Source organism: Denticeps clupeoides, chromosome 3 (genome assembly GCF_900700375.1).
Source record: "Denticeps clupeoides chromosome 3, fDenClu1.1, whole genome shotgun sequence".
NCBI lineage: Eukaryota > Metazoa > Chordata > Actinopteri > Clupeiformes > Denticipitidae > Denticeps > Denticeps clupeoides.
The window spans coordinates 15,478,681-15,504,477 of NC_041709.1; the positions used below are offsets into that span (position 1 = coordinate 15,478,681).

The window sequence follows — 25,797 nt, forward strand, 5'->3', positions numbered from 1 at the left end:
ACACACACAAAAAAGAATCAAGGCCTGCTCCACCCCAGATGTCACTTAAATTTAATAGTCTCTTAAATTCTACACACTAACAGGGAACCATAACCTAGAGAAGTAAGATGACCTGTGGTTTGGATAATTGTTAAAACACATTAGTGGACCCCAAATTGATTTGAGTAATAAGTCATAACCTCAACCAACAGCATTGTAGTTACTGATTTATCATGTGTCTCTATTCTAATGGTGGATGTAAGTTTTGAATGTGTATGGTCACTGAGATAACTTTGGGGATAATTTAGAATGCTTTGAGAATGATACCTTGTTTACAATACTGCTTCCTAAACAATATTAGTTGTATATTAAATATTATTTTCATCTAGAATACATTTATCATTATTATTGTTTCTTTTTCTTTTCTCAGTGAGGCTTTTATAGGTTGATTACATGAAACAATATCAGGTTGAAATGTGTGGTTATTATTTTCAACTAGAGCATTAGGAATTAAATTGCATTAAATACATTGAGCAATGAAACTCTAAAGTTGCCAGTTTGGTATTTACCAAAAAGCCTTATTCAGTCAGCTCCATTAGCCCACACGTGCAAACATTTGGAGAGCATACACTGTACAAACAGCCATAAGAGTTTAATGGGAGTTTCTACTCACACACAAACCCATGCATAATGTCAATACTCACACACACTTGCATACACACATACACGCACGACCTCCCTGTACCTGCTGATTGTGGTGTGTGACAGCCCCGCGGCTGACCCTGCTCCCTTCATTAGAGAGTGTAATTAAAGCCGTTCACCCCGGCGCTTCCACAACAAACACGGCATAATGCCCTCATTACCAGCCGCTCATTTCACTCAGGGCCTAATCAGCCTAAAAGTGATTTATACCGCACTTTCCTGTTCCCAACAAATGAAATCTGTAGCCCAAATTAATACTGGCTTTTCATCATCGCCAAGTTAAAAAGCCAGTTACCATCACAATACGCGCGCACGCACACACACACACACACACACACACACACACATACCCACCATCTCGTTAATTTACCCTCGTTTCAGACTCTCTGGCTGCCTGGGTAAACACTCATTATGTGGAATTGAAGAAGAAATAAGGGAAGATTTTTTTTTTTCCCCTCCCATGTCTAAAAATGCAATATTACATTACATTAACTTTGCTATAAAAACAGGGCAGTCCACTCCATGTTGAGTTCGTCATTTACTAATGTTTTCGAAGAAGAGCATATGGATATTGAGTGTGTACGTTCTTTCTCACACACACTTATGGCCAGTATACAGTATTAATGAACATCTGTTATACAGCACCTTTCAAATTGATTGTGTCAGTCAATGTAACTTTATGAAGCTTTTTTTTTTTTATTAAAGTTGCAAGGAATGATTTTTTTTTTAGCACTCTTGAGCGTACAGACCTCCAGCAGTGACAGCAAGGGACTTCTCTATGATATGCGTATTTGAACCCCTACATTTATCCAACTAGATTTAGAAAATGATTAAGATGTGTCTGTTTTATGTGTGATTTTCATGCAACTACAGAATTAATATTAGAATTACTTCTATTTATTAGGAATTTTGATGTGATGTAATCATGTTTCTAACAACAGCAATTGATGCCGTCTTTATTCACATGAAATGCTGTTGTGAAAGTGAAACAAAATTTGTGCATCCACTTTTTGGCATGTATTGGCTTTAAAATTACAGTTAAACTGTACACAAAGCATAACTTGCATGTCTGAGACATCTGTTCATCTTTCTTTTACCTTTTTTTTTTTTTTTTTAAACCTATCATTGTCCCATACATATATATATATTTGAACAGAATATCTTGCAATAAGCAAATGTTTGTTTTACATATGAAATTGTAGTAATCTATTTGCATTACTCTTTTTCTGTTTCGTTTTGTCTTCAAGTGATTCTGAGGATGAAGGCCGGAAAGGTAAAGCTGCGAGGACAGGAGGGTCAAGCAATTCATCTCAGGCCAGCGGCTCGTCCGAGACCTCCACTGGGTCCGACTCGGACTCCTCCTCAGAACCGGACACCGACTCAGACTCTGGCACTGACCAGAAGAAGAACCCAGCCAAGCCCAAAGTCAAGGTGTGTGTGCCTCTTGTACTTTTTGTTGTTCCGCACCAAGCTTTCCCAAACAAAGCTTGGTGCGGAACAACACCGCGGCAGAGACGCTCTGAAATCACCTCCGTGTTTCTCCCTGTAATCCTAATTTAACAGTCCCAGCAGGTACACACACAGTCCCACGGGTGCCTGATATGTGTGCGAACAGCCTGAGAATTACAATGTGCCGCTACAGCTCAGCTCGTCCACCCAGTTCCACCACGGCACACCCAGCAAAGCAGCGTTTAAACAAACAAACACGTTTAGCACTGTGCCACGCTTCGTAAAGCAGTCAAGCAGGTTTTTTTTCCAGCCACATAGTCCCCGCTCTTTCATTTTTCATTAAAAACCATAAAATTCCTACTGCTGGGAAGAGAGATGGGGGAGAGGGGCGGTTTAATTCGGTGCACAAACAGTGAGGTTAAAGGCATATCCTATTAGGTATTCCTGAACCGCTGTTCATTTCGGTCTAATGGAAGAGGCTCCCGGTTATCGCCATGCAGTTAGCGCGCGTGCGGCTGAGCCCGCCGTATCGGGCAGAGGGAGGGGGGGTTAGTCACCCGCACAATGTATTATTCATGTGTCAGTCACTCTAGTGTAGTTTGCAAAATGAGAATTTCACACACAGAGCGGGTCAGAGATGGAGGGATGGAAGGAGAAGATGCAGGAGAAAGGATGCTGAAAGAAAGGGGTGGGGGTGTGGAGAAGAAGCAGGCCAAATCACATTTCACTCCGTAAATCTTATTTCTTGTCCTTGCTCGTGTCTCTGCACACAGAGGCTTGCACACTTTTACACACTCTCAGGCCTCTTGCAATACATTGCATGTGTAGCCGGTCTTTGCTACCTTTTCCCCCCTCTTTTCTCAGGGTGAGCAGAAACCTAAGAAGGAGATTTCCCTGCTGGACCTGGACGACTGTGAGTATTAGCACCAGCTTCAGTGACATTTTGAACAATTTATTAGCTTTGTTTGGGCCCCAGGGGACATCTCCTCTGTGTTTGGGGCAGGATAAAAATGGGTTTAGTCAATAAAACAGAGGAGTTGAAGTCCACTGAGTATCAACCTTATTCCCCTCATCACCGTCAGTGCTACAGTTAATTCTTACAGAAGAAATAACAAAACAGTACACCTTTGACTACATGTGAGCCTAATAATGATTAGGTGGGTCTGGGTGATATTCATAAATGATTTTGAATATCGGCTGAATGGTGGCGTGATTGTCTCGCGAGTTTGCATGCTAGGTCCACTACTTACCATCTAACCACATGAGTTGGTGTCCTTAATTTGGGCCATGTTCCCGATTGCGGGGCAGTGGTGGCTTGGCGGCAGGTTGTCGGTTCGAATCCCAATCCAATGTGCCACTAAGGTGCCACTGAGCAAATCACCGTCCCCACACACTGCTCCCCGGGCGCCTGTCATGGCTGCCCACTGCTCACTCAGGGTGATTGGTTAAATGCAGAGGACAAATTTCACTGTGTGTGCTGTGCTGCTGTGTATCACAAGTGACAATCACTTAAAGAAAAAAAAAAAGATTAGATTAAGAAAGTTATAAATGGCATAAATGTAAAGAGAATGTTTTTATGAACTTTCATATCTGTTTCAGTTAGAATATTCTAAAAGTAATGAGTAATTTAGGCCCTGTAGTAGTCTGTCTTTTACGCTTAAATCTGAAATGTTTATTGTCCGGATATTTCAAGTGCATTATGGTAGTTATGCTGAAGGTTTAGTTAAGTGAAGGGGCAGTGGTGGCCTAGCAGGTAAGGAAGTGGTTCGAACCTCGAGGTGCCACTAAGCAAAGTACCGTCCCCACACACTGCTCCCCGGGTACCTTTCATGGCTGCCCACTGCTCACTAAGGTTGATGGTTAAATGCAGAGCACACATTTCGTTGTGTCACCGTGTGCTGTGCTTGCTATGCTTCACAATTACAATCACTTCACTTTCACTTCAGTATGTTCAATATGCTGTGGAATATTTTGATTTGCCTTCTGCAGTGAAATAAATGAAAGGCAAATTACTGTACAGAATTACAATGTAACAAAATTAAGGTTCTGATTTAAAAAGTAGTTTCATAATGAATATAATTTTTAAATTACACCTTCTGTGTTACTGTCTCTTCAGCTTTTTAATGAAGGTTTAAACTTTCTTTCTGTCTTTCTCTCAGTTTCCCCAGCACCTGTGGCCTCCAATAAGAGCTCCATCCTCTCACCCAGCCTGCTGTCAGACCTGGAGGGTCTGTCTCTGTCAAGCACCCCCCCAGCCATCCAGGTCAGATGACCCCCACTTGCACACTGTCTGTTTATCTGTTGATATTCCTTCTCTATCCTTATCTTCTTAAAAAGAGTTGAATAAGACACTATGTTGCTCTTTGTGTTCTGTACCTGCCAGAAGGTGCTCCTTTTGAAGACCCTTTTGTCTAATAGAGCTCACAATCAGTGGAGATCACTTTGGTGCTTTATTGTTTTTCTCCTCTGGGCCTCCTGTGGTTTCGGTGTCCTAATAGGCTGTTGTGATTAGTGAGGGAGGGGCTCTATTGGCTGGGATGACCAATGACATTGTTCTGCTTTTCTGGACTCAATATTTTCACTTGACCTTTTTGTCTCCAGGTGCTATTCTTTACCAGAGAGCTTCACCAGCTCTGTCCCTCCCCCACCTTCCCTGTTAAATGCCCCGGTTCTACTGCGATATATTATTTCTGTGATTTCCTGTCTGCCCTAGTCTGGCCTCGTCTCTCTTTCTGACTTCTCTTAATTCCCCTCACGCCTTTTCTTCCTAACCTCATCTTTGTCATCTCCTGCTCAGTCATTTCCCCCACATCTCAGCCTCGCCCTCATATCTCTCTGCCACTCCCTTTCTCTGACCATTTCTCCTTTTGCTGTCATCTCTTGGGTCCTTGGTGTCTCTGTGGAGTTGTGTGTATGATTGTTGACCTTTTCCAGTGTGATGGCTGTTTTCTCTCCTGTGAGAAACATTTCAGAGAGTCAGAAAAAGACAAAAAGTGAGAAGCCTAAAAAAGATAATTCTATTCCTATTCCATCTTTTGATTCACATCATTTCACCACATAATATTGTTTTCGTATTTTATACATATATTGTATAATAAATGCGCCCACCAAGTTACCCAATATATGTGATATTATATTAATTATTTATGTTTTATGTATCATCATGGTTCCCTACAGCGCTCATAACAGGTTAAGTGTAGTAGACCGACATATTCTACACTACGTAACATCAAAAGTAATCATCAAAATGTGGCTGTTGGGGATGGAAAGAACTCCCAGCATGATTAGCTGGAATAGATAAAAACCCAGCATCTGAGAAAGAACAAGCCAGTCTATTTCTTTGTGTCCATCCCAGAAGAGGCATCCAGTATAAGTGTAAGACTAGGTGAAGATGCAAGATTTACATATACATGGCAAATCTCTATTTGGTGAAATACATTTGTAAAGCAACCCTGATGCAATGACTTTCTTATACTGTTGCAGTTTATAAACAAAAGCCTGGTCTGATGTCGCTTGTGCTGTAATTGATTCTTATTTAAGGTGTGTTATAAGATAAGTTGCATAGGTGGGTGTATACTTTCTTGTCTCCACATGCACCAGGGCGCAAACATACAGATTAAGATGATTGGGTGCAAAACTAGTCAGTATAAATATTTTTAGATGTGTAAACTCCGACTCTTTGATGGTTTCCTCTGTAAAGAAGTGTTCTGTTCTACTGTCTGGCAAATCCTTCACTATAATAGCCGTCTGCCAAGGCTGGGAGATGAGACTCAGATTATTACATTATTAAGTACATTATGCCCAATACACATGCATGACTGATTACGTTGACCCTTCTGAAGCTGTTTTACCGCTGTTAATTTAGTAAAAGTAGACATTATGCATAGATCATTATGAAAACAGACCTTTCACTCTCTTGTCTAAGTCTGCTATGTGTAGAATGGCACAACTGAAATGTTTTTTAAATGAACTATGCCTAGGAAGTACCATGTCACCTACATTTTTTTTGCTATTTAAGTTTGGCTGAAGTAAACAGTTATTCAGGCACTTTGAGTTTACTGTGGTATGCTGTGTGAGTGCTATGCTTGACTACTTGATTGACAGGTTAAGAGGACTCAGATCCCATTAGAACCCAGAGCACAAATGCAGCAGCGATGCCCTGCACAGTGCACTGAGAGACTCTCATTTATAGTCAATGTTATGCATAAATACATTACAGTCTTCTGTAATCCCACACTCGCTCAATAGGTCTTGTTCTCGTGCATCTCACACACACACACACACACACACACACTCGGACACAGATGTGATCTCCAGTTTGTGTACATGTGTTTGAAGTGTGTGTTACACAATCTGTGTCTTCCCATTCTTTTCTCTTCTTTGTCTCCTTCTTTTCCCTTTTTTTAAGAGAATTACTGCATGGTTATCAGAAGCATTTAGCTGAATCTGGACTCCGTGTGTGTCCTCCACAGGGCAGCCCAGCTCTCTAATAACATTTTGACATTAGGATCTCCTCAGAAAATAGTGTTTAAAGCCCCCCCACGGCACCCTCACCGATGGCCGCCGGGTGAGGTGAAGAAGGTAGGAGGGTGGGGGGGGCGGCGGCTGATAACTTTTCATTCATAATTAGCGGCGGGCGAATGGGAAGCGCAGCAAGGGAAATTGAACTGTCAGTGGCGAGGCGCGGGCGTTTGACCCCATCATGCTGAGGGGGGCCCCGTCATAATTTGTTCATTTGGTGCCCATCAGCCGGCCGGCGCCACCTCTCTGACCCTGGGCCGCTCTGAGCGCGCTCGGTTCAGGCCTCATTATGACTCAGCACCCCTGCCGAAATGCACTGGGCCTGCCCTCCACACCCGCACCTGTCAATCACACACCACTTATACACATACACACACGCACACACACACATACCATCTCACACACACAAACGTGATCACATTGCATTGGCTAATTGAGGGCAAATGGTCAGAGGAAATACCTGCTAGGATCCTGTGGGTGATGTGTTGTTAGGTGTGTGATCGCAGACTATTGTAGCCTTATGGAGTGGCAGGTCTGTGTATTTTACCACACCTCTGCTGGTTGAGGTTTAAGTTTGTAGGAGACAGACATTTCACCAAGTTTGTGATTACAAAGCACACCTACTACATGGGGTCATTTTGAGTTTCTCTCTGGGTGATACTCTTTAAAGGGCTGAACGTTTTAATTTTTAGCTAGGTTGGTGTTTTATGTGGTTTAGTGGAGTGTTCTTGCCTGGAGAATGTAGTCAATCAGTAGTAGGGCTACAACAGCATATTTTGAGATTAAGGAAGTGGCCTCATAATCAGAAGGTTGCCGGTTCGAATCCCGATCCACCAAGTTACCACTGAGGTGCCTCTGATAAAAGTACCGTCCCCACACACTGCTCCCCGGGTGCCTGTCATGGCTGCCCACTTCTCACCAAGGGTGATGGTTAAAAGCAGAGGACACATTTCGTGTGCTGTGCTGTAGTGTATCACAATGACAATTACTCACTTTCATATTCTACTAGTGATCGACTATTGATGCATTACATTACATTTACGACATTTGTCAATCTGTCTCCCTGGAGCAAGTCAGGGCTAAGTGTCTCGCTCAGGGACACAATGGTAGTTAGTGGGGTTTGAACCTGTGTCTTCTGGTTCATAGGACAGTGTGTTATGCACTAGTTGAATGCTGTTTTGTATAAAACTATCATAAGGCTTTGGGTTTAACAGATCAAAGGGCAGATTTATTTATTTATTAGCTAAAGGTAAGGGGTAGTATTATAAATAAAGTTTTCAGCCTGTGAATAGATGGACCGGTCCCATCGTGCTAGCCACTGTTTGTGTGTAATTGTATGTGATTTTGACCATGTTGTAGGAGTAAAGGTGCTGTGTTTTTTTGCTAGGACACATGTAAGCAGTGTATGTGTAGAGTATCCATTTGCTGTGCTATGTCTAAATGTCACTCTGTTCCTTTTCTAAATTAGTTAATTCCACCGCCTGTGGTTGATAATTATCCTCCTGTCCTCCAGGAAACCTCTTGTGTTCATGCAGACGCTCCAATTAAACTAAAGCTACAGCTCCGGTCACACAACACACACATACACACACATACACTCTGTCAGTGGGACAATGAGATTTCGCTTTTACTGAAACCTGAAAGAATGTCCGCGCCATTGTAGTTAAATAACAAATAAATGCTAAACTACCTCTGTGTAACAAAAAGGCTTGTGTGCTGTTATGTGCTCCTAATTCAGAGTGAGTACTTGTTACAGGCATCTGGTGTTGAATAGCTTATCAGGATTCCTGCACAGTGCAAAAAAACCCTTTGGATGTAAAAAAAAAAACATGGACAAAACTTGATCTTGAGTCTCTAATTAAATTAAACAAATATATTGTCTCTTTTTTTCTTGTTTATTTTAAAGTCCTATGTCAAAGGAGTTGCCGTTGACATCAGCGCATTCTCAAATTAAGTGAATCTCAAAAGAGAAATAGAAATAGATTTTCAATACACTTACTTTACATTTCTCTTCTATTCCATTGCACCTACCATCTCTCTCTCTCTCTCTCTCTCTCTCTCTCTCGCTCGCTCGCTCTTTTTGTTAAAAAAAACAAACATAAATTGGCCTCCCGTGTTCCGGTGACTTCTGAGCTTGTCAGCGGGATTTTCAGGTCATTTGACAGAGAGGATGCCGCTGCGGTGCTGCTGCGGGCGTCTGGGACCTGAAGGTGACTGGAGCTGTGTGTCATCCATCAGCCAGGCTTCCTTTAAGTTGATACCTAATAGAGCCCCTCAATCAACTTCCTCCTTCATTGTCACCCAGTCCAAGAACGGGCCGAGGGAGAGAAAAAATGCCCATGCACAAAAATAATGTCGGACAGACTGTGTGTGTACGTCTGCTGGAGGAGTCAAGGTTACCTGGCCGCTCGCGGTGTTATTTACACTTAAGGGCCAGAGGAGGCAATTGCCACAGTAGCCTCTTCCATGTGTGTGTTGTTCGCTTGTGTGGTGTGTCAAATTGGTGATGATAAGCTGTGTGTCAACGGGCCAAACCCCCCTCCTACCCCGATGTCAGACCTTGAGCAGGGTGACTAGTGCAGTTGTCACACGGAGGTAAATCTCTGGAGTGAGGAGGGCATGCGTTATGACAGGCTTTATTGCCGCGCATCGCTCTGACACGTCCAAAAGAGTATCAATAAATTTTACTGCTGTCTTCGAGCCTAGACAATGCAAAATCAGAAAGGAGGCAATTTTCCTCCAGATTCTTGGTTTAAAGGCTCCCTGACATTAAATTTTATTTGTTTTTATGCAGATCTTAACAGCCCCCTAATACTATATCTGGAGTATTTTTCTGAAATCCAGCCATGGTGCAAAATTACTGCCACTTTTAGCCAATCACACAATGAGATTTCCTCAGGACGCTCCATTTTGGTGTTATACCTTTAAATGCTAATGAGGAGAGAGACGGGACGAGGAGAAGAGCGGTCTATAGTTGTGGGGGCATTCGCAGAAATGACGTCATCAACACCATTCACCAAACCCAATGTTTGTCACAGACATGAAGTCGTGTTGGAGTTTTTCCAAAATAAAAACTTGTGATTACACAAGTGGCCAAATTCCAGATCAGCTCTCTGAATGGCAGAGCAGAATGACCAAAGCACTCTTTACACCTATCGCCATTTTTAACCACTGCAGGACCATAGACAGGCTAAGGGAATTTCACAAAGTGAAATGTTCATGTCAGGGGGCCTGTTAATATGGCCTTTAAAAGCTGAGTATTTTCAGGGTTTTTCATTTTGGTTCATTCAATCATTCATTGAGAGTAGTGACTTTAGGCTTGATGCAAACTTTCCTGCTCAAAGTGCCTATTAGGTAAATGTATATCAAATAAAAAAAAAGCTTATAGTTGAATATTCAGGAAAAAATAAACATTAAGAACATTGACTCATGATGAATGCTGTATTGTCCTGCTGCATTTGATTTATGTGGCTTACCAGTCAGACATGCATCCTTTTTTCCCTTTTAGCTCCCTATCAGACTCTCTAATTATCTGTGTATTTTCTACTAAGAAAGTAGGTGCAGAATCAAAAACGTATCAGCGGAAGTGATCACAGCTCCTCAGAAATCCTTGCACAGATGATCATGTGGTCAATTTTCAAAATTGTATAATTTTTCCCCCTTATGTTTATTACTGCACACATTTCTTTACAATACCTGCATTGCTTGAAGTGAATTTTGCCTCAACAACTGTGAATAGTGTCTCCCGATTCCTCAGTGAGTGCTAACTGTGGACGTTTTGGTTACACACAGAAGAATGATGGTACGGTAATGTTGTACACTGCTCAAAAAATAAAGGAAACACTTAAACAACGCAATGTAACTCCAAGTCAGTCACACTTCTGACAACAGGTGGAAATTATTAGCAAGACATCCCCAATAAAGGCGTGGTTCTGCAGGGGTGACCACAGACCACTTCTCAGTTCCTATACTTTCTGGCTGCTGTTTTGGTCTCTTTTGGATGCTGGTGGTGCTTTCACTCTAGTGGTAGCATGAGAGGTCCAGGATGGAACATCACTGCGAGCTGTGGCATGAAGGTTTGCTGTGTCTGTCAGCATAGTATCCAGAGCATGGAGGTGATATCAGGAGACAGGCCAGTCCATCAGGAGACGTGGAGGAGACGTGACAGACGTGCCAGACTGGAGACTGGAGTCGCCGTGGAGAACGTTCTGCTGCCTGCAACATCCTCCAGCCTGACCGGTTTGACAGTGGGTCAGTAATGGTGTGGGGTGGCATTTCTTTGGGGGTGCCACAAAGCCCTCCATGGGCTCACCAGAGGTAGCCTGACTGCCATTCGGTACCAAGATGAGATCCTCAACCCTCTTATGAGACCATACGCATGTGTGGTTGGCCCTGGGTTCCTTCAAATGCAAGACAGTGCTAGACCTCATGTGTCTGCAGTGCGTCCGCAGTTCCTGTAAGACAAAGGCATTGATCCTATGGACAAATGCCAATCCTATGCTCATTTCTCAGACCTGAATCCAATTGAGCACATCTGGGACATCATGTCTTGCTCCATTGCACCACAGACTGTCCAGGAGCTTCCCTCAGGAGACCATCTGCCACCTCATCAAGAGCATGGCAAGGCATTATAGGAGGTCATACAGGCATGTGGATGACACACACACTACTGATGAAAGTTCGGAGGAAGGCTGTGTCCCCAGGAACAGGGGGCATTTAAATATTATACATGTTTTACATCACTATCCTTAACTCAGTTTTCAAACTGACACAAAGTGCAGCCCTTTAGTTATGGGATTTCCATAAACAAGAAATAATGGTTGTGTTCTGGGTGACAGATATAATTACAGCATGTAGGGTAGTTTGATTCTCTTCAAGATCCATTAAACTACCAAGCAATTCTTCCTTGTTTTATCTTTTATCTTCTTTCTTTGGTTTTACTCCTTACACCCTCTGACCTCAGTCTTAACATGTATTTCTAATTTTCCAAAATTTTCCAAAACTCAAGTTTGTGTGTGTTTCTGTTAATGTGCACTCATTACCTACATAGAGGATGAGCCATCTCAACATGAGTCTGGTGCATGAATACAACTTTGACTATTGAAAATCCTCCTGCATAGCTCTGGTTGTGCTGAAGGGACAGATGTTGGCCATCTCTGATATACCTTGTGATGGCCATCTCTGAGATGCCTTGTTTTTGCCTGGTCTTCCATGTTAGAAAAATGGCTGACAAATTTAAACAAATCTGCAAAGTAACCTAGTGTATGAGTATTAAGCCTGAAGAGGCTGCAGTCTTTTCAGAAGCCACGATTCTATGTTTTGTTTTCCCTCCCCTCTTTCCTCTTCCCTCCTTTAGTTAAGTTGTCCCTTTTCTTTGTAATAAATAGATATGCTGGTTCTGAGAAGGTAAAAGCTCTGCTAATAACAGAGTGAATGGTGGCCCTGAGTACTGCGATGTACTTGTGTGTTTTTTTTCCAGCCCATTTTCATTCCCCCTTTCCTTTCGGACATGCGGTGCATCCATTTCTTCTTTGCACTGCTGTTTTTTGAGAGATTGCTCAAATTGTCCTTTTGTCACTCATATTACGGAACACGACACACTTTGAGCTTTCTGGTCCCTGTTAAAACAGCTTGTGGATGCCGCTAATAGAACCATTTATGCCCCCTTTCACTGCTTTATGTGGATTTATTAGCATGTCCCGTTTTCTTTTGACTGATGGGTGTAGGGGCTGTTTTATAATAAAATGTTATTCAGCCACTATTGTGCACACTAACCACTATGCAGGTGTGTTTTGGTTCTTTTAATGCTTTTTCAAACCAATAGTTGCTCTGTTTCTCTGCGTACAGGTCAGTTCTCCTGTTTTCGTCCCCATGTCCTCTCACGAGTTGCTCCATCGAATGACGGGGAAAGGTCTCGCAGCCCAGTACCACTTCCCTCGACAGCCGTGTATCTATGGTAACAAGATGGTGTCTGTCCAGCTGACCCTAACCAACAGCAGCGACCACACCTTGGAGGACATCAGCATCGGAGAGAAGACCTCCTCCGGTCAGAACATTCACCGCTTCAGCAGCATTGGTGAGTTCACAGTCAATAACCCTGTTGTAAGGGAAAGAACATGGTCGATCTTTTAATTGGAGAAGACTTTGGGGACTTCTTAGAGGCTGGACCACTGAGTTTGGAGGGTAATTGTTAATGAATCTTTTGTATCACTATATATTGAAAAGTTACAATTATTTATAGTCACCCATTGCTACACCATCCGGTCCTAGTACACCAGTACCTAATAAGCTATAGTCTGTTCCAATCTCACATGTACAGTCGAGGCCAAAGGTTTTGAGAATGACACAAATACTTTTTTTCACACAAAGCTTTATTATGCCGATTTGCATATACTCCAGAATGTTAGGAACAATGATCAGATGAATTGCAAAATCCCTCTTTGCCATGAAAATGAACTTAATCTCATAAAACCCATTTCCACTGCAAATAAGACTATCACCAGTGAGTTAGAATAGCAGACTGGATGCTTTAAAAGGAGGGTGATTCTTGAAATTAGGACTGCTACTAACAATTGTTTTAATAAGTTATTAATCGGTTATTAATCGATGACTTGAATTTAAAAAAAAAAAAAGAAAAGCATTCATTTCCAACCCCTTATTCAAAAACAGAACATTTTCTTTAGAAAATGCACAAACATTTTGCTTCTTGAGCTGCTATAATAAAATCCAAATGTACCAACACAAAAAAAAAAAACACATATATGCTTTAACTGCCAAATACATAGACTTTTAAAATAAAGTGCCACCTGAGCTGCCAGAACAGAATGTCAGAACTTGTTCTCTATACTACACAGAAGATGCACACACTCACAGAGGCACATAATTTTGCATATGAACACACTCACAAACTCTTACACAAACACACACACACACACACCCCTACTCTCTTTCACTCGCTCCCTTTATTCAGACACTTTTCAGGCTCACTGTTTTCTTTGAGGCTATGGTGTTGATGTGGCAGGGACGCAGAGGTAAGAAGTGAAGTGATTGTCATTGTGAAATGACAAAAAGAAATGTGTCTTCTGCTTTTAACCATCACCCTTGGTGAAACACAGTGTGAAAGGGGAGCTCTGACCAGACGAATTATGGTCCATATGGCCCTGTATCTTTCCTCTACTGCCGATTTGTTTGTTTTTTTTGTTGCTCCGCCCTTTCTTCTGTCTGTTGTCTACTCTTTTAGTAATCGATTTTTATCGATTTAATCAATGCATTGTTCAGCTAAACTTGAAATCATTGTTCTTCCTCTGTTAACCATGGTAACCTGCAAGGAAACACTAGCAGTTATTGTGTTGCATAAAAAGGGTTTCACAGGCAAGGATATCGCTGCTACTAAGATTGCACCTAAATCAAAAAAAATTTCCGGTCCTCAAAATCTTTAAGGAGAGATGTTCAAGTGCTGTGAAGAAGGCTTCAGGGTGCTCAAGAAAGTCCAGCAAGCGTCAGGACCATCTCCTAAAGATGATTTAGCAGCAGGATGGGGGTGCCACCAGTGCAGAGCTTGCTCAGGAATGGCAGCAGGGAGGTGTGAGTACATCTTCACAGATGGCCTGGTGTCAAGAAGGGCAGCAAAGAAACCACTTCTCAGACTGGTATTCTGCAGAAAGTACACCATCCTCCACCGTCCTGAAAATACCAAATGAAGGAGTACCTTTTCGAATAGTAGAGACCATCCCACCTGTAGAGACAGAAGAATTTATGAGTTCTGGTGGGCTTTAATTCCACTTCAGACTACACTGTTTTTGTTGACCAAAATCCCCAATCAGAAGAAATAAAACCGGTCACCATTTTTTCCTGTAAACTTGATAAAATGTGGTTAAAAACAGTGACAAGCAGTCTAGCAAGTTAAATATCTGGTCTTGTCAGCACCTAGCTGATGAGCTCACAGAAAATGGAATGACTGAAAGGGACAGTAGTTTCCAATTTCCAACTTCAGACTGAGCGTACTGTCTGGGCAAACTCATAAGCAATCCATTTGGCCTAGTTAACTGTACAATGGTCTGAACTTCACCTTATTGACACACTAAATGCCGTTTCTTTAATGTCACCCATTTGTATGCTTTCTTTGTCTTTTGGAGTTTTTCTGGTATTCTCTCTGGTTAAATGATGTGTTATAGCTGGAGGCCAGGGCACCGTGAAGCACTTTGCCCTCCATCAGAAGAGTTACTTGTAAACTTGCTGCTCATATCCCCAGCGACAGACCCCACCACCATCCCCCGGCACCAGCAAACGCTCAGCTTGAAGAAGCGTGGCAGACATTTCTACCTCAATCGCTCTCTTGTCTCTCTTTTCCTCTCTACTGCTCTCCCTCGCCTTCCTCCTCCACTGTCATCTTCTTTCCTCCTGCTCTCTTTCTCCTCCTCCTCCTCCTGCCTGACATTCCTCTGTGATAACCCTGCCGTTATTGAAACATGCGATTTCTTCTTTTTGCCCTGTGATGTGGAATGAGATTGATAGATTTCTCATACACGGTGGCCTTGCTTTCTGAAGTAGAAAACACGAGTCGCGCGGGTGCCTGTCTGTTACACTCTAAAGCTCCCCTCTCCCCATCCCTCCATCCTTTATCCCCTCCTCTTCCCGACCCCACAACCCCCCTTTCAACCTCCTCAGAGCGTCTCGAGCCGGGAGCGTCTGTCACCGTGTCCATGGGCATCGACTTCAACGACTCCACACAAGCAGCCAACTTTCAGCTGTGGTAAGAGCTCCTCTGTACCTACACCAAAAGACCAAAAGGTCCTTCTGATTAGCCTGACTTCTTCTTATTTCAGCTTAACTGTTATTTCACTGTAAAAACACATTTAACTGTATTGTAGGGTGATTAGTGGATTTGACTTCCTTCATAAGATCTCTTAAAGCAAGTGTCAAATGAGAGAGGTTTCACTCATTAATGTTTTTTTACAGAAAGAAACAGCAACTTAAAGGCTTTCTAGTTGATGTTTTGTAGGCTGACTTTATGCTTATTGACTTTCGTGGACTGGCGCTGAAGGAAATCCAAAGGTTATGTTTTGTCGCACATTTAAAATATGCTTTTCATAGGGCCTTCTGCTCCCCATGTGTGTCATCTTCAACACATTCATACTCAGTTATTGAATTCAATTAAATTTGCACATAGATGTGTTGTACAGGTGTGTTTTTATCCTCATAACCAATTTATACACTGTGTATTAAAAGCAAAGATCCACCTAACGCAAAGCCTTTGTAAACTGTTAAAATTCTTTAACACACACATCAGAGAGGATTATCGCACCATCTACTACAATACTTTGCTAGAAGCATTAAAATGTTAGGGTTTTTAGCTGAACATTTGTCAGGTGTCCACTGATTTAAAAAAAAAAAAAAATTATGGCTTGTTCATTAGCTCATAAGTGTGGTTATGCATTGTCTGCACTACTTGCATACCAACCAGCCAGTAAGCTTTAGCCGTGGTATAGCATAATGTAACTACCATGGAATCACAAAGTCTTAGTGATGTTGAAGCAATAGATCTGAGCAGACCACCAAGTTCTGGAGCTGAGAAGATGTTCTTCCACGGAAAGACCATGGAGAGACAGTAAATTGTAGTAAATACATTTATTCTTGAGTTTTCCATCCAGGCAGTGACAGAGGCAGCATTAGCAATAAGTTACAGGCATCATAAGATAGGACATAACCATGTAAAGAAATGATAGTGAATGAAAGTTTCAGTCATGTTCATGCAAGGCGGTCAGCACTGGAAACAAGCTCTGACATCAGAATGCCTCAGCGTTGTTAAATTGGGTCTGAGTGTACTGTCAACTGTGTGTGTTGGAAATCTAACAAAATATACAGAGTAATAAACATCACTTTAGATGACAGATTTCCATCAAAGAAGGAACCACCAAGGACTATATTGAGGACTATATTGAGGGGCAGTGGTGGCCTAGCGGTTAAGGAAGCGGCCCTGTAATCAGAAGGTTGCCGGTTCGAATCCCGATCCGCCAAGGTACCACTGAGGTGCCACTGAGCAAAGCACCGTCCCCACACACTGCTCCCCGGGCGCCGGTCATGGCTGCCCACTGCTCACTCAGGGTGATGGGTTAAATGCAGAGGACAAATTTCACTGTGTGCACTGTGTGCTGTGCTGCTGTGTATCACATGTGACAATCACTTCACTTTTATAAGACTAGGATTAGAGACGCACTGTTATCTGTCCTAACTGTGCATTTTGATGTCTGCATGCCTTGTCTTCACTTTTTACAGTGTGGCTATTACATGATCCATTAAGTATTGTTGCCACAATTTGAGCTTTTATGAATTTATTATTGTCAAAATCATGTCTCCGTGTGGAGTTCATACATTGTATGTATTGTCAAAGCAGTGGATATATTTTTTTGATAATACATCACCATGTCCTATGAATATACTAGGAACAGGACCACTGGAAAAATCATCCCATCACCCTGTAGACCTTGGTCAGCATGATCATGAAAGCCTGTTAATGTAAAACCTTCATTGATTATTATGATTACTCAGGCGTTCAGCATTGGAGTTAATTTACATTTCAATTTACATTCTCCATCCCGCATAAATCATTACCTCAGTTTGAGCATACGTTCTCAGGGTTTTATACATAAAGCCATTTGCAAAGATGTAATTACTTTTCTCCGCATACCTTGTAATGTATTTTTTTCCAATTATATCTGCTTGTTGTGATCAATACCTTGGGATGGAGGATTGTGAACATCATCATCATAAATGGATTTGCCAGCGCTGTTAAAGGGGGATTATTTCTAATGATGTGGACAATGTGAGCTCAATGACATGGCCTCCTGGGTGACTGAGGCAGGTCTAATGCTGGCCGAAGGGCCTGGCATGCAGCGGGATGGGGCTTCGCTCTCATTTTCATTCAGGCAGTTCAGCGCTAAGGAATCAGATCATAGGTCATAATTACCTTAAAAATGTTGCACTGAGTTTAAACTGTGCTTTGCTCAGCTCAGGTACATCTGAGGTTCATGGGCATTGGCTGATTCAATCCACTTGAAGTGCATCTGGTGGGTTTTCAGAAAACAAACACAAGTGCAGAAGAAACATCTGCTTTCTTGTTAGCTTTAGCTTGGAGAAGAGGAAAGCCAAGTGTACCTAATGAAGTGGCCTGTGTGTGTGTGTGTGTGTGTGTGTGTGTGTGTGTGTGTGTGTGTGCTCTGGCTTAATTAAATGTTACTGATAGCTCTGATTATTGGGAAAAATATTTTATGTTGAAATAATCAATACTCTCTCACCTCAACACTCCAGGGGTGTGGTCCTCTTTTTTTTTTATAATGAATTTGCATCACTTTTCCCAGGTTTTCCTTTTCTTTGGTTATCTGTGATTGTTTCCTTGTCTTCTCCTGTCAATAACTCTTTCTTGCACTGCTTTTGTGTACCCCAGATGAGTCTTTAAGATGGTGCATTTCGGGTGATAGGCCAGTGCTCTCCCAGAACAGATTAAGCCGTTAAACTTGAACGTAATCGAACACATTTTTCCCATCAGTCATCTGCCCCCTCACTTCCCCTGCTTCTCTTCCTCTTCCTCTCCCCCTCCCTGACATGCCCCCTGGCACTGTATCAGAAACGATTGATCCTGTTTGGGGTAAAATAACACTTAACTCCCTCTGGCAATTGGCCTGTTAGAGACTGAGGGAATGGAAAGCGATTGGCAGCGCAAGCGATCAATGGCGTTATCAGAAAGCTGTTTTGGGATGTGGGGATATGGGAATAATGAAGGGGAGGAGGGGTCAATCTATTGCCAAAAAACGCCAATCACCAGGTGTGTTTAGCATGACAATCAGTGAGAAGTTTCCTTTAGATCCGCACAAACTTTCTCATAGTGCTGTCCTCTGCAGCCTTGCTATGTTTCCTGAAGATGATTAAACTCAGACGATCGGTTTAAATGCAGTTTTCATGTCTCAGCTGTAGTCTGACAGCTTGAAGTCCTTGAACTTGCAATCAGGCATTCAGGAGCCATTTTACCAATTTAAGATTTTCCAGCTGACATCTTTTTGTACTCTCTTGACCCAAGCAGAGGGGAAAAGTTGACTGATTAAGGCGAAGTCGTGATAAATCATCACACAGAGGTTCATGTTCATCACTACATGGATTATTTAAACAATTCATATTTCTTAGGTTAACCTTGTTTATTCCAACCAGAACCACCACACTTTTTTGAGCTTTTCAAAAGTCCATTTAAATGATTGTCTATGCTGATAGATGGGCACCATGTCACCTAGAAATATTTATCATTATTTGAAAAATTCATATTGTCATCCATTTACATACTGTTAAATTGCCTAAATAGTGCTAATTTTCTCAATTCATTAACATTGTTTTATTGCATTAGTCAGGTGTTGCTGTAATTGATCATTATACTTTTATACTTGGCCCTTAATTATTGCTATCAGTCTCAGTTAGGTACATAGAAATAATGTTTGTACAAACATTTTATATAATGTTTTCAAATTATTTTTACAGCCTAATAGAAGACTGTGTGATGTCCTGCCTCTCCCCTTTCTAACCACGTACATTATTAGGTTTTCTGGTGCTGCGTTGGAACTAATAACAGTATGCACAGTCCAAATACTGGTTTTCACAAAGTTTGCTGCTTCAGTGTTTCAAAGACTTTTATTGACTAAGGCTTTTATTTATTACATAGTTTATGCATGTTTTTACAAGACTTCCTGACTGATGGCAACCCATTCCTTCATGGTCAGTGCTTGGAGTTTGTCAGAATTTGTGGGTTTTTGTTTGTCCTCCATTTATCTTGGAGAGACCTGGCTTCTTTTCTGCCCTTCCTGACACCAGGCCATCCTCCCAAATTCTTCACCTGACTGTGCACGCAGATGCTCTGACACCTCCCTTCTGCCATACCCGAGCAAGCCATGCACTGGTTGCACCTCGACGTGGCAGCTGAATCATCTTTAGGAGATGGTCCTGGCACTTGCTGGACCTTTCTTGAGCACCATAAAGCCTTCTCCACAACACTTGAACCTCTCTCCTTGAAGTTTTCGATTATCCGATAAATGGTTTATTTAGTGCAATCTTAATAGCAGCAACATCCTTGGCTCTGAAGCCCTTTTTATGCAATGCAATTGATGACTGCATGTGCGTCCTTTCAGGTAACCATTCTTCATAGCATTCTGGAGTGTATGCAAATTACCATAATACATTTACATTTAAGGCATTTGGCAGACGCCCTTATCCAGCACGACTTACAACGTGCTTTCAAGTTACCAACGATGAAGTGATCAGTTCTAGTTCATTAGGACCCCAATGATGAATACAATCTTTTTATTCACTCTTGTTGTAGATTCTGTACACAATTTAGATAATAAGAAGGTTACAAGTTCATCTAAATATTCTCTAAAGAGGAAGGTCTTGAGCTGTCGTTTGAAAGTGCTCAGTGACTGAGCTGTTCTGACCTCAAGGGGAAGTTCATTCCACCACCGAGGGGTCAAGACGGAGAAGAGTCTAGATGAGTGTCTTCCTTTTACCTTTAGCGATGCAGGGACCAGGCGAGCAGTACTGGAGGCTCGGAGTATACGAGGTGCAGTGTGAGGTATAATAAGGGCTGTGAGGTAGGATGGTGCTACTCCATGTTTGGCTTTGTAGGTCAGCATCAGTATTTTGAATGTGATGCGTGCAGCTACTGGGAGCCAGTGGAGGGAGCGTAGCAGAGGGGTGGTGTGGGGGAATTTGGAAAGGTTGAAGGTCAGTCGTGCTGCTGCATTTTGTATGAGTTGTAGAGGTCAGATGGTACATAGAGGTAGACCAGCTAGAAGGGAGTTACAGTAGTCCAGTCGTGAGATTACTAAGGACTGAACCAGTAGCTGGGTGACCTGTGTTGACAGATAAGGACGGATATTGTAGAGAAGGAATTAACATGAGCGGGAAAGATTGCTGATGTGAGTAGAGAAGGAACAGAAGCAGCAAACTTTGTGTAAAGTTGAGGCAACTGGATGACAATGCATGACAAAGAGGTATTATGCAACCCAGTTCATTTGATTGCCTTAGTTTTGATGATAAATTGGGAACATTTAAGCACAACAATTCACGAAGCATCATTTCTAGTGTTAATTGCTGTATTGGTAACTTGATAACTGGTTGTTTATTAGTTGATACAGTGTATATTATATAATACAACAGTGTGTCTCTAGCAGCATTTCAAAGCTAAAGCAATGTTTCCAAAATGTTGACAAAATGAAAACGATTGCAATATGTGTTTTTTTTCCCTTTCCAACATCAACTAGTTTCCAGTGGAAACATTTTCAGGATTAATAGAAACACAACTGCTCATACATGGTGATCACTATATGTTTTTTTTTTTTTTTTTTTAATCTGTTCACATGATGCATTTCACTGCATTTACAAGCATTTCACTGCATATTATACCATGTATGACTGTGTGTGACAAATAAAATTTTTATTAAAATTTATATTTGGCTAATTTTACTGTTTGTTTCATTAAAATTATCTGTGTTTTGCAGCACAAAGGAAGACCAGTTCAGTGTTTCCATTCAGCCTGTTGTAGGAGAGCTGTTTCTGCCAGTCACCATGACAGAGCAAGACTTCCGCAAAGAACAGGGTAAGGCTCAGATGGACTTTAACGCTCTACAGCATCTAAAACGAAAATCACGAAATTATTAAAAAGCTTTTTTGCTTTTTTTGACATTTGGTCACTTTTTACTTTAGAATAAACTAAACACATGCAGCCATGTTCCATTGTGGCCACCCAGCACCACCTCGCCGCCTCGCCTCCACTGTCCCAAGGCTCTGTGTTCTGATCAGGCCATGTTTGCTCAACCACTTTCCCTGACCACTCAAACAGAACCATGAGCAAAGGAGCACGCCTTCTGGTCCCGGGCCAGGCCTAGTGCTACCAACCCCCCACATAACCCTGTGACCATGGTACCAGAACCCCCCTACCCCAACTCCTACCGTCACACCCCTTTTTGCTGAGTGGTTGATGAGAGAGGTGAGTGGATGTGGCAGCCGTGTATGCAGTGAAATAGAGCAGAGAGGCCCATGTCCAGATGAAGCACTTTACATTTAAATTTGTTTATTTGAAATATGTATAAACGCATACGCAGCGGGTCTCCAGACTCCTTCTCGCCCAGCCAGCACCCCCCACCCCCCGCATTCCCTGTCCTCCCTCACCCATGCCTGTCCCTCTGAATTCTGCCGTTGACATGCGAGTGTTAGACAGATCCACAGGCCTCCGCCACGCTGCTCGGCCCAAAGTCCCACCGCGCCCTCACCTCCGTGTCCCCGCCCTGGTTCAAAATGTCCCATCTGCCCACCAGCGCTTATCACAGTCCCCTCCTAGATCACCAGAGAAATAGTATTAGAACAGGCCTGAGTGATGTTCTGCCAGCGGCACTTATTAGCACCGCTGATACTAAGTGCTGAATAAAATAATTACGGTTTTACTGCATCTTAACAATTCTTTTTGGTCGATTAACAAGCATAAGCGTATGTGCTTTACGCCTCTTAATTTTACCACAGTGGCATATTCTCCAAATCCGCCTTCCGCCGCTCCCGCCATGGAGACAATGCAAGCACTTAGCAGAGCTCCTCCGGAAAGCATTTCTTCTGCATGTGAAATGACTGGGAATCTCATTTGCATCTCCCTCCCTCATTAGAGCTCCGAATGGCCCACGACGATAAAAACTGCATAAATAGGCAAATGAAAAGATACAAGGAACGAACAGAAACAAGAGTGGGTGGGAGACTTTGGCCCATGTCAGAATGCTTGGTGTCTTATTTTCGTAAGTGATTTGCTAATGAAAGTTGGCTTCTCACTGAAAAAAGGCTGCTCCTGTACATTTTTATTATTATTTAACATGAGTGGATGCACTTCCCCAAAGCATTAATGCCCAGAGTGGGGAAAGAGGCACAACCGAGTATCTCTCCCACCCCAAGAGCAGCGTCTCCCTATTCAAGACCCAGAAACAGGAAGTAGTTGCTTTTTATAGTGCAATCATGGCCTCTTAATTGGACGTGAAGCAGAGGCTTTTAGCATAAGTGTACCCCGACCCATTCTTTCCCCATTTACTCTTCAATAGAGCTTAATGTAGAGGTTTAAGTCTAAGTGAGCATTCGCAAACCTCCTGCGAACGCTTTAAACACTACCGGCTCTTGAGTAAAAAGCACTCTCTGAAGTGGCTCCTGGTCGCCCCAGTTTGAAAGCAAGCTTTCGTTTTTTCAGTTCTTTATTTTGAGGAAGCTGCCATTTTCATTTCTCCAGTTTGAGCGCATTAAGCCGCTCCTCTTCCTTGGCAGGTTCCGTCAAGGACCCTGTTAAGGAAAGTTGCCTTTGTGTCTTTTTGTTTTCTCTCCCCCCTCTTTTTCGTACCTTTTTTTATTTTTATTTATTTTTTGGTGTGTGCGCGGCTGCTTTATAGAGTCCTGGCCCTTCACCACTCTGCCTCTTAATTTACTCTGCATAGGCCCCGCCGGGCTTTGATTGTATTAGTCCTAATAAAACCTGCTGAAACGTGGCACGTGCTGAAAAGCAGGCTTTTTACGCGCACCTTTTGTCCTGTTCCCTTTCCACAGAACAGGTGCCGGTCAGATTTAAGCATGCTCTTCATTTATGCATCCGCCGTGTTTGGGTTTTTATTGGAATAACACCCCTTATTTATGGAACAGGGCATAATGGGTGATTTGTCGATAATAAGCCTTTGATTTTTACCTCTTTCATGAGTTTTCTTCCCATTGACCAACTGCACATACCTCTCCTGATACAAGTGCACTGACTGATTTTATTTTTCTGAATCTCAAGTGTCATTGAGGAGCAAACACACAAAAACAAAACATTTTGATGCAAAGCCAACTTTCCTGAATAGACTGTGTAGCACCATCATCTCTGAATACTGTTTACTGTAGACACCATAAACCAAAGATGTCCATTTGTTGTTGTTTTTTTTTTAATCAGAAGGTAAACTCTTCTATTTGTTTATTTTAATTAGTGTAACCATTTTTACATAAAAATAGGAAGTGTGTTGTATAAAAAGACATTATATATATATTATATTTTATTTTTTTTATTCAAAACACATACATTATAGGGGGTGGTGGTCTCTTGGGTGAGGAAACAGACTCATAGACGAAGGATTGCAGGGTCAAATTCCGAACTGCCACTGTACTACTGAGGGCCCCACATTTTGTTTTGTGCTTCATGCTGCTGTGCTGCAGTTTTTCAGAATGACAATCACTTCACTTTTTATTATATGGCTGTAAACCCATAGGAGGTGATGTGTGTGTATATATAAATGTTCTTCTCCACAGGAAAGCTGCAGGGCATGAATGAAACCTCAGCAACGATCACCATGGCACCCGAGAACACCAGCAACCAGGCACTCAGTAAAAAGATGGTGTCAGTGGCCAACATGGGTGTGGTTCCGACTGGTGAGGATAGCCTTTACAGGTCAGACTTCCCTTCCCAAAAACGCACACACCCAAACGCACCAACCCATATCACACTATACCCATCACACTTGCCAGGGCATACACAGCTGTGTGTGTGTGTGTGTGTGTGTGTGTGTGTGTGTGTGTGTGTGTGTGTGTGTGTGTGTGTGTGTGTGTGTATAGTCAGGTTGTGTTAATGATTTTTCCTCTGCAATGCACACACAAACACCTGATGGTTAATTAGCAGCCCTGACTCTCCCTCCCCCACCTCGTCCCCACCTATATTTCCTGTATGTAATTTTCCAAAAGCAATTTGAAATAATCATAAAAGTATTCTAATATGTGAACAGCACTTGTATTAGGGGATATATACACATACACACGCACACACACTGTAGCTATAGGTATTTCCATACTTTTTAGCACATTTAAATGGAGCCTGCTGTGACCAGCTGTCTTAAAGAAGTGCTGTCACTCTGTGAATTAGAGCCACCTGTGTGCAATTTATGAGAATTTATGAGAGTTTATGAGTATACCACACACTGTTTACCACTGTTTACCGAAGAAACCTGCAAGGAACATACCATGCGTGCTGATGGATTACCCAGCACACAGGAAAGTTACTTGTGGGGCCTTTAAATGTTGGTTTTCATTTGTGTAGCACATTATCACATACAAAGGGAATATCAAATAATCAGATAAAAATAATAATTATTTTCCATCTTGTCTTTTAAAATTCTATAGAAATTGACTTTTATGATGTAGGTGTTTGGAGATTGAAGAAGGGCTTAATCAATAACAGATTATAAATTTTGCAGAAATGATACTATTTTCAAGTGCATGCTGTGTGTGTGTGTGTGTGTGTGTGTGTATGTGTGTGTGTGTGTGTGTGTGTATATATATATATATATATATATATATATATATATATATATATATATATATATATATATATATGCTTGCTTCTAGTAATTATCTTAATGTTTTGTTTGTTCTGAAGGCCAAATTGTTGCTGCTGTTATTGTTAGTGTTCATAAAGTAATTTATACAGTTATATATTTTTTTAATTAACAATTAATTATTATTAATTATATCTTGATTATTAATAACTGATTTGAAATCATTTGATTTGTATACCATACTCTGCACCCCACTAAATGATCATTCCTAGGCAAGAGACCTTACAGGTTCATATTGTTGATCCAAGCATCTGCTTCATGGCTACTATTCCAAATTTGGGCTCATGGGTCGATTTCGGTCTGATCCTGACCGTATGAAACGTTGGGTTCATGTCTGGCCTGGATAGCATTCATTCATAATATCCACTGCAAGGTAATATATAAGCCTGCAGTGACTTGAAACAGGGCATGCTGGAAGGTTTGGAGACAGAAACTAAATATTTCCAACAGTCTCCACGAGTGGGAGTTTGTCTCCCAAACATAACATAAACACAAAAAAAAGATATAATAAAGAGAAGATGTTTGGGTGACCCGACTCAGAGGTGCCGCTCGGCCCAAAAAAGACCTTGTGTCAAGAACGAGCGGTGCTTCACTCCACCTTAGCTCTATGGGTGAAGTCAGAGATGACATGCTGACTTTGAACATAGTTTAGGAGTGATCTGTCTGTCTCTCATTCTTTCTCTCTCTCTCTCTTTCTCTCTCTCTCACACACACACACACACACACACAT

General features: G+C 42.0%; 1 protein-coding gene across 3 annotated transcripts in view; it reads left to right on the forward strand.

The window, feature by feature from the left end:
* Positions 1 to 25,797, forward strand: part of ap3b1a (adaptor related protein complex 3 subunit beta 1a) — a 60,285-nt gene that overhangs the window by 28,378 nt on the left and 6,110 nt on the right. For all 3 annotated transcript variants that reach the window (XM_028973798.1, XM_028973797.1, XM_028973799.1), the window contains 7 exons: positions 1,929 to 2,112; positions 2,995 to 3,043; positions 4,290 to 4,393; positions 12,499 to 12,727; positions 15,319 to 15,403; positions 21,186 to 21,283; positions 23,989 to 24,127. In XM_028973798.1, coding sequence (XP_028829631.1) covers positions 1,929 to 2,112; positions 2,995 to 3,043; positions 4,290 to 4,393; positions 12,499 to 12,727; positions 15,319 to 15,403; positions 21,186 to 21,283; positions 23,989 to 24,127 — 888 coding nt within the window. The remainder of the gene's footprint in view (positions 1 to 1,928; positions 2,113 to 2,994; positions 3,044 to 4,289; positions 4,394 to 12,498; positions 12,728 to 15,318; positions 15,404 to 21,185; positions 21,284 to 23,988; positions 24,128 to 25,797) is intronic.